The sequence below is a fragment of the Drosophila biarmipes genome, chromosome X (genome assembly GCF_025231255.1).
Source record: "Drosophila biarmipes strain raj3 chromosome X, RU_DBia_V1.1, whole genome shotgun sequence".
NCBI classification, from domain to species: domain Eukaryota; kingdom Metazoa; phylum Arthropoda; class Insecta; order Diptera; family Drosophilidae; genus Drosophila; species Drosophila biarmipes.
The window spans coordinates 17,535,363-17,545,429 of NC_066611.1; the positions used below are offsets into that span (position 1 = coordinate 17,535,363).

The 10,067-nt window shown below is 52.7% G+C and overlaps 3 protein-coding genes across 3 annotated transcripts; 1 reads left to right on the plus strand and 2 right to left on the minus strand.

Moving 5' to 3' along the window:
• Positions 1 to 93: 93 nt before the first annotated feature.
• LOC108021956 (centrosome-associated protein Alms1a) lies at positions 94 to 4,806 on the minus strand. The gene is made up of 5 exons (XM_017090786.3): positions 2,560 to 4,806; positions 1,496 to 2,505; positions 669 to 1,431; positions 459 to 607; positions 94 to 404 (listed from the first exon to the last, which is right to left on the minus strand). The coding sequence occupies exons 1-5, from the start codon at positions 4,505 to 4,507 to the stop codon at positions 342 to 344; spliced, it is 3,933 nt and encodes a 1,310-aa protein (XP_016946275.1). The 5' UTR covers positions 4,508 to 4,806; the 3' UTR covers positions 94 to 341.
• A 440-nt stretch (positions 4,807 to 5,246) lies between these two features.
• On the plus strand, positions 5,247 to 8,399 carry LOC108021981 (trichohyalin). The gene is made up of 2 exons (XM_017090821.3): positions 5,247 to 5,833; positions 6,285 to 8,399. The coding sequence occupies exons 1-2, from the start codon at positions 5,381 to 5,383 to the stop codon at positions 7,809 to 7,811; spliced, it is 1,980 nt and encodes a 659-aa protein (XP_016946310.1). The 5' UTR covers positions 5,247 to 5,380; the 3' UTR covers positions 7,812 to 8,399.
• A 346-nt stretch (positions 8,400 to 8,745) lies between these two features.
• LOC108021940 (uncharacterized) lies at positions 8,746 to 9,830 on the minus strand. The gene has a single exon (XM_017090767.2). The coding sequence runs from the start codon at positions 9,783 to 9,785 to the stop codon at positions 8,805 to 8,807; it is 981 nt and encodes a 326-aa protein (XP_016946256.1). The 5' UTR covers positions 9,786 to 9,830; the 3' UTR covers positions 8,746 to 8,804.
• Positions 9,831 to 10,067: the final 237 nt, after the last annotated feature.

Below are 10,067 nucleotides of genomic sequence, written 5' to 3' on the forward strand. Positions count from 1 at the left end.
AACGCAATTTCGCACAATAAAATATATGCTTATGGCAGCACTGGCAACTTCAATTTGAATTGTGCGCTCTTTTTGTATAAGAAAAATGTAAAACCGTGTTGATAAATTTATTTAATTTAAAAACATTATAAATTTAGATAAATGCTGATTGTACATTATAAACATACAAGTTCATGTTTGCTTTGTAGTTAACTAGCCTATACTAATTTTCGCGGTTTAACAATAAGCTGAAGAGTTGAACAAATAAAAAGCCTGGCAATGGCAAAGTAAAAATTGAACTGGTGGGCTGTGTACTGGGGTGTCATTGCTCTAGCTCCATGGCATTCAAAAGTCGATCTTCGCTAGATGATGGTCCTGCTGTGATTCAGCGAGAGCTGTCCATTGGCCACGCGATTTTGGAGGCGCTGGGGAGACATATGGTTATGCTTACTGACAAGATAACATAGGGGTTGACCTACCTTATTAAAGACATCCCGCATCAGGCGATTGCAGCGACGCCTCCGTTCTTCCAGTTGGCGATTCTGAGCGGCCAGCACTTCCGGCAAGCTCTGACAACGCTTGCTGGTCATGGCCTTCATTTCCCTGGTGGTGAAAATCCTCAAGCGAGCTGTGGGATAGGTAATTTGGTTATTTTTTCCATCATACGTTTCCTTCCCATCATGACATACAAGTGGCCGGCGGTGGCAGCTGCAGCAGTCGCCTGTCCAGCGTCTCCAAGCTGGTGTTCTCGCCCAGCAGATCGTCCATCTCGCGCCGCCGCACATTCCGGATCATCTGCATCTGATTGAGTATGGCCTTGCGTTGCTTGGACTTGGCGCAGAATTCGGGGCGGGCCAGCTGCAGTTGATCCTGCAGGGAACGCGTCTCGGGCAGCACCTCACTGCCCCCCGACGAGGTGAACTGGATGACATAGGCGATGGCACGCGGACGCACCTGCAGCGTCTGTCGCCGCATACTCTCCGGATGCCGCCTTGCCTCTTTGGCCACTCTTCTGACCCGCTGGCAGGCCACATCGTCGTACTGATGGGTGGTGGTCGTTGTGGTGGTCTCACAGGTATTCACCATGCCCATGGGTATGGACATGTCCGAACTGATGCACATCATCGAGGACGAGGAGCTGGTCGTGGTTGTGGTGGATCTGCCCACTCCCGACCCGGCTGCTGCGCCTGCTCCTGCTCCTCTTGCTGCAGCTCCCTCGTTTGGTGTCGTTCTTGTGACCACCATGGCTGCCTGCACATAGCTGGAAGCTGCCTGAGAGTTCACCACCTGGTAGTAGATAGCCCCCTCGTTATCCGCACAGCTGTAGCCAGCGCTTCCACTCAAATGAGGCGTGGCATACGCACTGCCCGTCGCCTGGGCGTACTGCATCTGCATGTATTGCTCCTGCTCCTCGTGCTGCTCATGTCTTTCCTGCTCAGGCCTCTGGTATTGCTGTGGAAAAGAAAGAGATGGCATGAGCAAGGAGTAGAAGGATGATGTCCTGCGATTTCCTTACCGGGCAATGCTGCTCATGGGCATATGTTCCCTGGTGAGCGTGATGTGGCTGCTTCTGCTTGAAGAGATGTTGCTGCTGCTGCTGGTAGAGTTGCTTCTGCTGCTGGTAGAGCTGCTGTTGCTGCAGCAAGAGCAGTTGCTGCTGCTGATTTTGATAGTGCTCGCGGAACTGTCGCTGCCTTTGCTGGACAAAGGAGCAAACGCTCTCGCTGCGGCCACCGCCGCTGGTGGAGCTATGCGATTGGAGTACAGGGGTGGCCATCTTCTTGCGATGTTGTGGCTTGGGGTGGCTAAGATGGGGCGGTGGAGGAGGCGGCGGCGGTGTGGCGATGGACGAAGCAGACGAAGGCAGCCCCTTGGGTGCCACACCCACCGATTCCACTCTTACTGGAGGCTGGGGAGCGGTGGGTGTTCCTGGATTTTCCACCTCTACAAACGCTTCAACTGGCATACCCTGCGGCAATGGCTTTACCACTGCAGCAGGCTCCTCCTGGCCACCTGGCATTTGCACCGCAGGCACAGCTAACTTTCCATTGGAACAATCGGACTCCCTGCCTGTTTCGATCTGCATGGAACTGCTTGGCAAAGCGGTCTTGGCATCGGCCAGTAGTTTCTGCAACGCCTGCAGGCGTTGAATCTCCGTGTGAATCCAGTTCAGCTGGTTCCTCCGCTCCGTATCGCCGCCTCCCCTCAAACGCTGCTCGTACTCTATTTCGCTTTGGGTCATGGGATTCAGCCACTCCTGCAGCTCCGAGGGCTCGGCCTCTGCATCGGCATCCGTGGAGGCTGCATCGCGAGTTGGCACATTGGTCTTCTGGGTGATCACCTCGTGCGAGGCACTCGTGGAGCCACTGTTCGAGAAACTAGTGGGCAGTGGTGAAGGCGTGCCGGTGGTTCCACGCTTTCGGGGAGCGGGTACGGGTAATGTTTGAGGCTTTCCTTTGTCAGATCTCTGCGAACCAGCTTGCGAGGTATTGGTAGCCACATCATGCCGCTGCAAGGGGATTGGCTCTGTAAAAAGTCAAAAGTTAGTGAGGATTACCGACCGATAAATGATTTACCCACCTTTTGTCTGCTCCTTTGGGTTGCTGGACTGACTGCTCCTCAGGGAACGTAAACTGCTGCCGGACTCGGCCAAATCTAGGCAGGAAATACGCCTGGCTATATCCCTAACCAGTTTCTTTTTCTGTCCCTGGCTGAGGCTGCGAGTTTTCACCAGCGAGCAGAGCAAATCGATTCCCAGATCCAGTTCTCCTCGGTGCCCCGATCCGGATGCATTTCCTATCGAAGAGGAGGATGTGGAGGCAGCTGCGGTGATGGATGGTTTGGCAGCCGGCGCCTGTGGCTGCTGGTTCTCTTTGTTTTCGTGCCGTCGACTGCCCAGGATCCTCTCGAACTGGGCCGCCGTGTACTGACGCTCCTGCTCGCGCTCCTTTTCCCGCTGCTCGGCTTTCCTTTGCTCCTTGGCGAGCTGCTGAATTCTCGTTGGTTCCTTCTCGTGATGGTGGTCCTTGTCCTTTCTCTTTTGCTCCCTTGGTCCCAGAGCCTTCTCCGGCTGCTCCTTGGCACCATTTTCCTTCTGCTCTGATTTCTTTTGCTCCTGCTTGGCAATCTCCAATTCCTGCTCCATGTATATGTGGTAATCGAAGCTACTGGCCGCCGAACTGCCACATAGCGAGGTAGCCTGGGATTCCCGCCTAGAACTTAAACGAGAATTCCCCATTCTTGAGCTCATTTGTGATCCCATTCTGGAGCTGTTCTGCGAGTTGAGCCGGGAGTCGCCCCTTCTGTAACTGCCCAGTGATTCCTTTTGCGAGCTACTCAGCGATGCTCGGCGGGAACTGACCTGAGGATCTTGGACTCGTGAGCTGAGCCTCAGTTCCTCTTTTCTGGAGCTGCCGAGGGAGTCTTGCTTTTGGGAGCCACTTTGGGTGGCCTCTCGCTTGGAGCTGTTTTGGGTGTCTTCTTTTTGGGAGCTGTGTTGGGTTTTTTCCTTCCTAGAACTCTTGTGGGTATCCTCTTTCGTTGAATTGCCTTGGGTAGCTTCATTAAAGGAACTGCCGTGGGTAGACTCCTTGGCTGAGGTGCTGCGGGAATCCTTTGGCCGAGAGCTACTGCCAGAATCCTCCTTCCCAGATCTGCTGTGCGAAACCTCCTGCGAATCCTCCTTTCTAGAGCTTATGGAACTCCCCAGAGAGGGCTTGCCGCGTTGGCTGCGGTTGACGAAAGTACTGGAAGCCAGTGGTGGCGCCGGTTTTTCCGGCATGGGCGACGGCTCCTCTGCCTCCTGATGGTGCAACCTGTCCAAATCCGTCTCCGATCGCTGCTGTATCGGCTGACGCCAGCCGCACTCCTCCAGAACAGAACGCTCCAGCGTGCTGATGTTGCTGGTGGACACCGCCCTCTTGTAGTAGCCCACATCGGCCGCGGGATCCCATTCCAGGCGCTTGTGTGACTTTAAAGCCGACTCTGGTGTCTGGGTTTTCTTGGTTTGCATCTCCCTCGGCGGCTTGGTGGGTGTCCTTAGATCCTCCACGGATAGGGACATGGTTTGAGTGGCTGCCGCTGGACGTAAACTCGGACTCCTGGAAATTAGAATAGGTATTATGGTGTATTCATCGGATTTCGCCAGGGTTCCTTGGGTTTTTTGAGGACTCAGCTGGGGGAGGCTGGGCTTGCTGGTTGGTGTCGTAGGAGGCAGCTCCAGGAGTCGCTCCTCTGCTTCTCCACCAGCTGGTGGACTCTCCTTGCTCTTGGTGCGACGCCTGTGACTGGATTGCGGTCGAGATCCGTGTTTCCTGGCGCAGCCACTGGCGGTGGAGGGTATGCCTGGCGCTTGGACGACTCCCAGGGCACAGCTGTGGGTGCTGCCACTGGCTCCGCTGCTCGCCGTCGAGGAGAAGGCCATGAATCGCTCCAACTCGCGATCCTCGGCCAATTCCGTGATGTATTCCCTGGCCTGCGGCGGCACGCGGGAGGATTTCGCCGGTTTGCGATGCCGGGAGCTGGACATCTCTGTCCCTCGTCTGCGCTGGGGTAGTCCACTCTTGGTTGTCAAGGCTTGTCCAGTTTATTTGCTTGTTCTATGGCAGTTTTCTACGCAGCAAGCTGCGTTTGTGTATTGGGATTGTTTACTTTTTGAGTGGCACGTTGGCTTGCCCACCAAGGGCTCTGGATCAACTGAAGTGCCACTAAATAACCCACATTTTTCCTTTTACTTAAAAGCGGACTGTTCTGCAGAAATTCTGAAAAAAATCCAGAAAATGGAATTTTTAAAAATATAATATCGGAAATGATGCCATGTATCGTTATCGACAGATGCACTTTGTGCGAGGCTATCGCCAATCGATAGCAGAATGCGATAGCTTGGCGGTTAACTTTTCAAAAGTCTTGCATTGGGAAATATATCTACACTATTGCTGTATTTTCCTTCCGTAAACAAAAACAAAACAGTTTAAATTATATGATGTATATATACAATATGCTAATATCATATTTGGAACATATTTTTATCTAAATAAATAGTATTTGTATTGACAAATGTAATCTTTAAGTCACTTTCAATTAATAATGTTAAAAACCTTTAAAAAATGCAAGCCAAAACTTTTAAAAATTAATAATTTTTTGAGTTTTTATTATTTAACATAGCTGGTTGTAACATCTGTTAACCGTGGCAGCAACTATCGATAACATTCCTGGCCGAACCGGTTCGTATGCAGTGTTGGCTAACGGCGCAACCGGTTCCAGCTGCCCGAAGGATTTTCAAAATGGCATTTGGTGTCGAATTTCGTTGTTTATAATTGCTGCTCGCTGCTCGTTGAAACGCTTCTCCCCAGTTAAAAGTTAATAAAATAGACTAATAGGAGCCAGAGTGTGGTCTGAGAGCATGTTGGAAACGAAGAGCATAGCTGCCCTGGCTTTCACGGAGACGCCGCGCAAGCGCAAACGGGAGACGCTGAGTGGCCATGCTGCCCCGCCCCCGAGTCCGCGTGAACAACCCCTGGGAAAGGACGCCCAGGTGTCGCACATCAGCGCACAGGATGCAGCTGTCGCGTCCGCCGCGGAAGCCTGCTTCACCAACGCGGCCTTCAGCTCCACTCCGAAGAAGCTGATGGTCGGGCGCCGTCGCTTGGCCAAGGAGAACAGCAATCCGCATCCGAATCCCTTCCCCGGCCTGGAGGTCAAGTCGATAGCCGACCTGGCCCAGGAGCAGCTGCCCACCAATCCGTTCGAGGTCCTGCGCCAGCCGCCCAAGAAGAAGAAGCGCGAGCAACTGGCCTGCTTCGAGAATCCTGGCCTGAACTTGGAGCTGCCCGAGAAGCAGTTCAATCCCTACGAGGTGAGTGCCCTAGACTACGTGCATGGGTGTACTTTTCGCCTAGGTTTTGGGTACAGTAAGTACCCGACTTATTTGATATTGCATTTAATTACTTATTAAAATAGTTTTCTGAAAAGATATATAAGTATTTTAATCGGAGTTTCAGAGTGTACTTCGCTTTTAAATCTTAATTGCTTTATTGCATTTAATTTAACTTTATTTAATATAAAAGTAAAGTATCGAAACATTTTTTTATTAAAGCCGAAAATAAAAAATCAAACACTTAAATGTAAATCCTAATTTAAATCATAAATCGCAGCTTGAACCTTTTAAATTTAATATTCAATATTTGTATCATAATAAAAAAAGTATTTTTTAAGGTTTTATAAAAATTGTATCTCCTTTCGCACTTAGATACAAGGTATGATACATATAACTTCGAAATTCACTGAGCTCCCCATGATTTTTCCAGGTCGTCCGCCTGGCAGCCACGCCCGCCAAGGGCTTCATCAATCCTGCCCTGAATTTGCGCGGCAGCGATGCCCCAGCCTCGCTGAATCCCTTCGAGATCCACCGGCCCAGTGAGGCCTCCGAGGCGGCGTGCAACCCCTCGGGTGTGGCCAATCCCGCTCTGGCCGAGCGGGATGCGGAGGAGCCGCTGCCCACCAGCCTGAAGATCGGGCTGCCCTTCACCCCGACCCTGGGCTGTCGCATCGATTTCCATGGCATGGCGCTGGCCCAGCTGACTCCCAGCAAGCTGCTGGCCGAGAAGCTGGTGTTCTCGCCTGTGCCGGCGCCCAAGCGATCGCTGGGTGCCATCAGCGAGGAGTCCTCCATGGACATTGGCAAGGAGCTGGACCGCTACCAACTGGAGCTGGAGAACAGCATCAACGAGGCGAAGTTGCGGAAGAACGGCGTCCAGGTGGAGAGGGAGGTGGCTCGGAATAGCTTGGAAGTGGAGCTGCCCAAGAACACCAAGGTCTCCTTGGTCGTGGAGACGGACTCTCGAGAGCTAATGATGCAGGAGGTGCAGGCCAAGGGAGACACCCAAGTGGAGAGACGTTTGGTCTGCACCCGGAGGCGTACTCTCACCGAGATAAGTGAGACGCCCGAGGTGGAGGAGGAGAAGAAGGACTTGGAGGCGGAGAAGCTGCGCGAGCAGGAGAGGCTGCTGGAGCAGGAGATGCAGCTGGAGAAGGAAAGGCACTTGGCCAGGGAGCAGCAGCTGGAGCAGGAGAAACTCCTGGAGAGGGAGAAGCACCTGGAGCGGGAGAAGCTGCAGGAGAAGCTGCACGAACAGCTCAGGGAGAAACTGCAGGAGAGGGTCAAGCTGCTGGAGAAGGAGAGGCGGGCGGAGGAACTGCTGGAGCAGCAGCTCCAGGAGCAGCGGCACCTCGAGGCGAAGCAGGAGGCTGAAGCGGAGGATGTGGCCTATGCCTCGGAGGAGTCCGAGGACGAACCCGATGACCTGGACTTCAAGGCACCCGCACGCTTCGTTCGGGCCTACAGGCCGGCCGCTGTGCCCACCAAGGCGGCCAGCAAGGAGTCGCTGCACTCCATCGGCTCCAGCAAGTCCTCGAAGTCGGCCGAGGTGAAACCCAGTGGCGGCATGAAGGGCATGATACGCAAGTCCATCCGCAGGCTCATGCACCCCACGCACACGTCGCCCGAGAAGCCGGAGGCCAAGCAGGCAGATGCTCCGAGCCATCACCACAACAACATACTCCATAGCATTCGGCACAGCCTGCGACGGCGGCCCCAGAAGGCGGCCGAGGCGGACAACCCGATGGCACCCGTGCTGGCCGACATATCCATCGTCGACGGCAGCGAGCGGACGATGAAGCTGCGCTCCAACGAGGCCCAGACCGAGTACATGACCATCGAGCAGCTGACCAACGAGAAGAAGCACACCCTGAGGAACAGCATCCGGCGGTCCACGCGGGACGTGCTGCGCCATGTGTTCCACAAGAGCCACGATGCCTACGCCACGGCCAAGTGAGGTGGCCCCCGGATGGGAGTGGGTCGCTTTGAGGGGTTGAAGTGGCATCAAGAAGGGAAATTCTCACCTTACTACCTCCTTGTAACTGATATCAAGAACAAATACTCTTGCTTTACAAGGAAGTGCAGATTCTTGCATGAATATATATTTTTAAATTATATTTTCCAAATTTAGAAGCAGGAAACGTTGTCGATGTTAGTTTTACTTGCTTTTCGATTGTTAAAAGCCCACTGTTCCCTTCAAAGTCGACCCACCCGATCAAGGTTTTAACTTCCTTTAAATCGGTTTTAAGCACCTTCATAGTTAAGTTTCCCAAATGCACCCAAAGATTGTCACACAAAACCAGCAAGCCGAAAGGTAATCTACTCTCACCTGAAAGCCCATTTCATCTTGTATTCTTTGAGGATGAAGAGTTAGCCACTAGTTTTAATGAACACTTTTTTTTATGATCAGGGGACCTCCCTTAAAAACTTGCTGCAAATTATTCACACAATGTATAGAACATTAAGTACTTACTGTTTGCACTTTTACTCATACTTGAATGTTTGTCCACAACTTTAAATATATTACATTTGTTTTTTACACGAACTGGGTGTGTGCAAAGTGATTTTCTTCAGATACGAAGGGAGTAATACGAAGAATTAAAGGGGAAAAATTCATTTCGGTGGACCAAAATCTGGAAAACCCCTACGTTTTGGTAAAAAATATTGCATTTTTGCTGTTTTTCGAACCCAAAGAGCGATTGTCTTGGCAAGTTAGCCCACGATCTGCACCACTTTTGGGTGAATTTATTTTTTGACCCATTTTTTTGATCAAAAAAACTCCTCTCTGCGGTTTTTCAAGCTTCCTAAATTTGCTATCGATCTGCATTATTTATTTTTTGACCCATTTGTGATGTTTTTTTTAGTTTCCCGATTTTTGCCAAAAAGAAGTCTTTTTTTCAGTTTTTTTTTTTTATTTACAGGTTCGTCAATCAACATAGCCATTCCTTAGCTACAGTACGTTCTGGGAAGCCAAAGACAAGCGATAGTTGTATTCCCTAAACAGCTCCGGGGCCACACGGTACGGCTGATCCAAAAGTGATAGGCCAAATGGCGTTTGGCACGCGGGCGTGGGCGGGGGCGTGGGCGCGGGCGGAGCATATGCTTGCTGACAGCTCGGCGGCAATGGTGCTGCGGCATAGGATTCCTGTGGTGGTACTGGTGTCGGGCTGACGTAAACCTGGTCGTCCACCACCACCTGGTTGGCCGGTTTCGGCGCCAGCGGAGTGGAGACGTAGATGATGGGTTGGAAAACTATTTTTGCCGGCTCTTGCCCAGCGTAGCTTGGCCTTGCGTACTCCTTGGGCTTCTCATAGGCATCGAGTGTCTCCTCGGGTGGGCTGTAGATTGGAGTTGGCTGATTGTAAACAGGAGCTGGTGGAGGCGCAGGCGCTTCGTAAGTGGGAGCAGGTGGTGCCGGGACTTCGTAGGTTGGAGCCGGTGGTGCCGGGACTTCGTAGGTTGGAGCTGGCGGTGCCGGAGCAGGCGGTGCCGGAGCTGGTGGCGCGTCATAGCCCGCATCGCCATCGCCGGGCTTGTCCAACCAGTTGTTGGGTGCCACACCACAACCACTGCCGCCGAAGACGGGGCTCAGCGGTGCCACATAGTTGGTCTGCAGCTGTGGCAGCTGGGGCAGCAGGCCGAAGCCGCCGCCGCACTGGCCACAGGGATTGGGCGCGGGGAAGAGCTCGGGCAGCCAGCAGTTGGTGTTGCGGGGAAACAGATCGTCCCACCACTTCAGCAGCGAGCGGTTGGTGCGTCTCAGCGGCTCATTTGGAGTCACCGAGGGTCCCGCATCCGCCATTAGGTAGTAGACGGGCTGAGCCGCCGGCTCAATGCGGCTCGCTGCGCCCCCATCCCTGGCGGATGTGGACACGATGGCGGCCATCGCCAGCAGGCCCACGGCCCACGATCTCATTCCGGTGCTCAGCATGGGGCTACGAATGCGATTGTAATACCAACCTCGCGAGGCAAACCCTCAAGTCGAACTGCAAAATCCAGTAGCTGCCGACTTCAGCGGACTGCCGGAGGTGCGAACCTAAGGCGGAATACTGCCAGGTCAGCATAGGCTGATACCTTTGACGGGGTATTAAAGTTGGCACAGAAACCACGCAGTTGCCCATTAAAGTTATATTTAATATTTCAGCCCAACTTCGTATTTCTCCAGTAGTTATGAGCATAGTAGTTAGTTATTAACATAGCTGTGGTTAATGAG

What these genes read in the sequence shown, in the direction of transcription:
- LOC108021956 (XM_017090786.3), bottom strand. Translation starts at nt 4,507, where the DNA reads ATGTCCAGCTCCCGGCATCGCAAACCGGCGAAATCCTCCCGCGTGCCG. An exon ending in CCCAAAGGAGCAGACAAAAG is followed by an intron (nt 2,506 to 2,559) that starts GTGGGTAAATCA and finishes GACTTTTTACAG; the next exon opens with AGCCAATCCCCTTGCAGCGG. An exon ending in TGCGGGATGTCTTTAATAAG is followed by an intron (nt 405 to 458) that starts GTAGGTCAACCC and finishes ATGTCTCCCCAG; the next exon opens with CGCCTCCAAAATCGCGTGGC.
- LOC108021981 (XM_017090821.3), top strand. Translation starts at nt 5,381, where the DNA reads ATGTTGGAAACGAAGAGCATAGCTGCCCTGGCTTTCACGGAGACGCCG. An exon ending in AGCAGTTCAATCCCTACGAG is followed by an intron (nt 5,834 to 6,284) that starts GTGAGTGCCCTA and finishes TGATTTTTCCAG; the next exon opens with GTCGTCCGCCTGGCAGCCAC.
- LOC108021940 (XM_017090767.2), bottom strand. Translation starts at nt 9,785, where the DNA reads ATGCTGAGCACCGGAATGAGATCGTGGGCCGTGGGCCTGCTGGCGATG.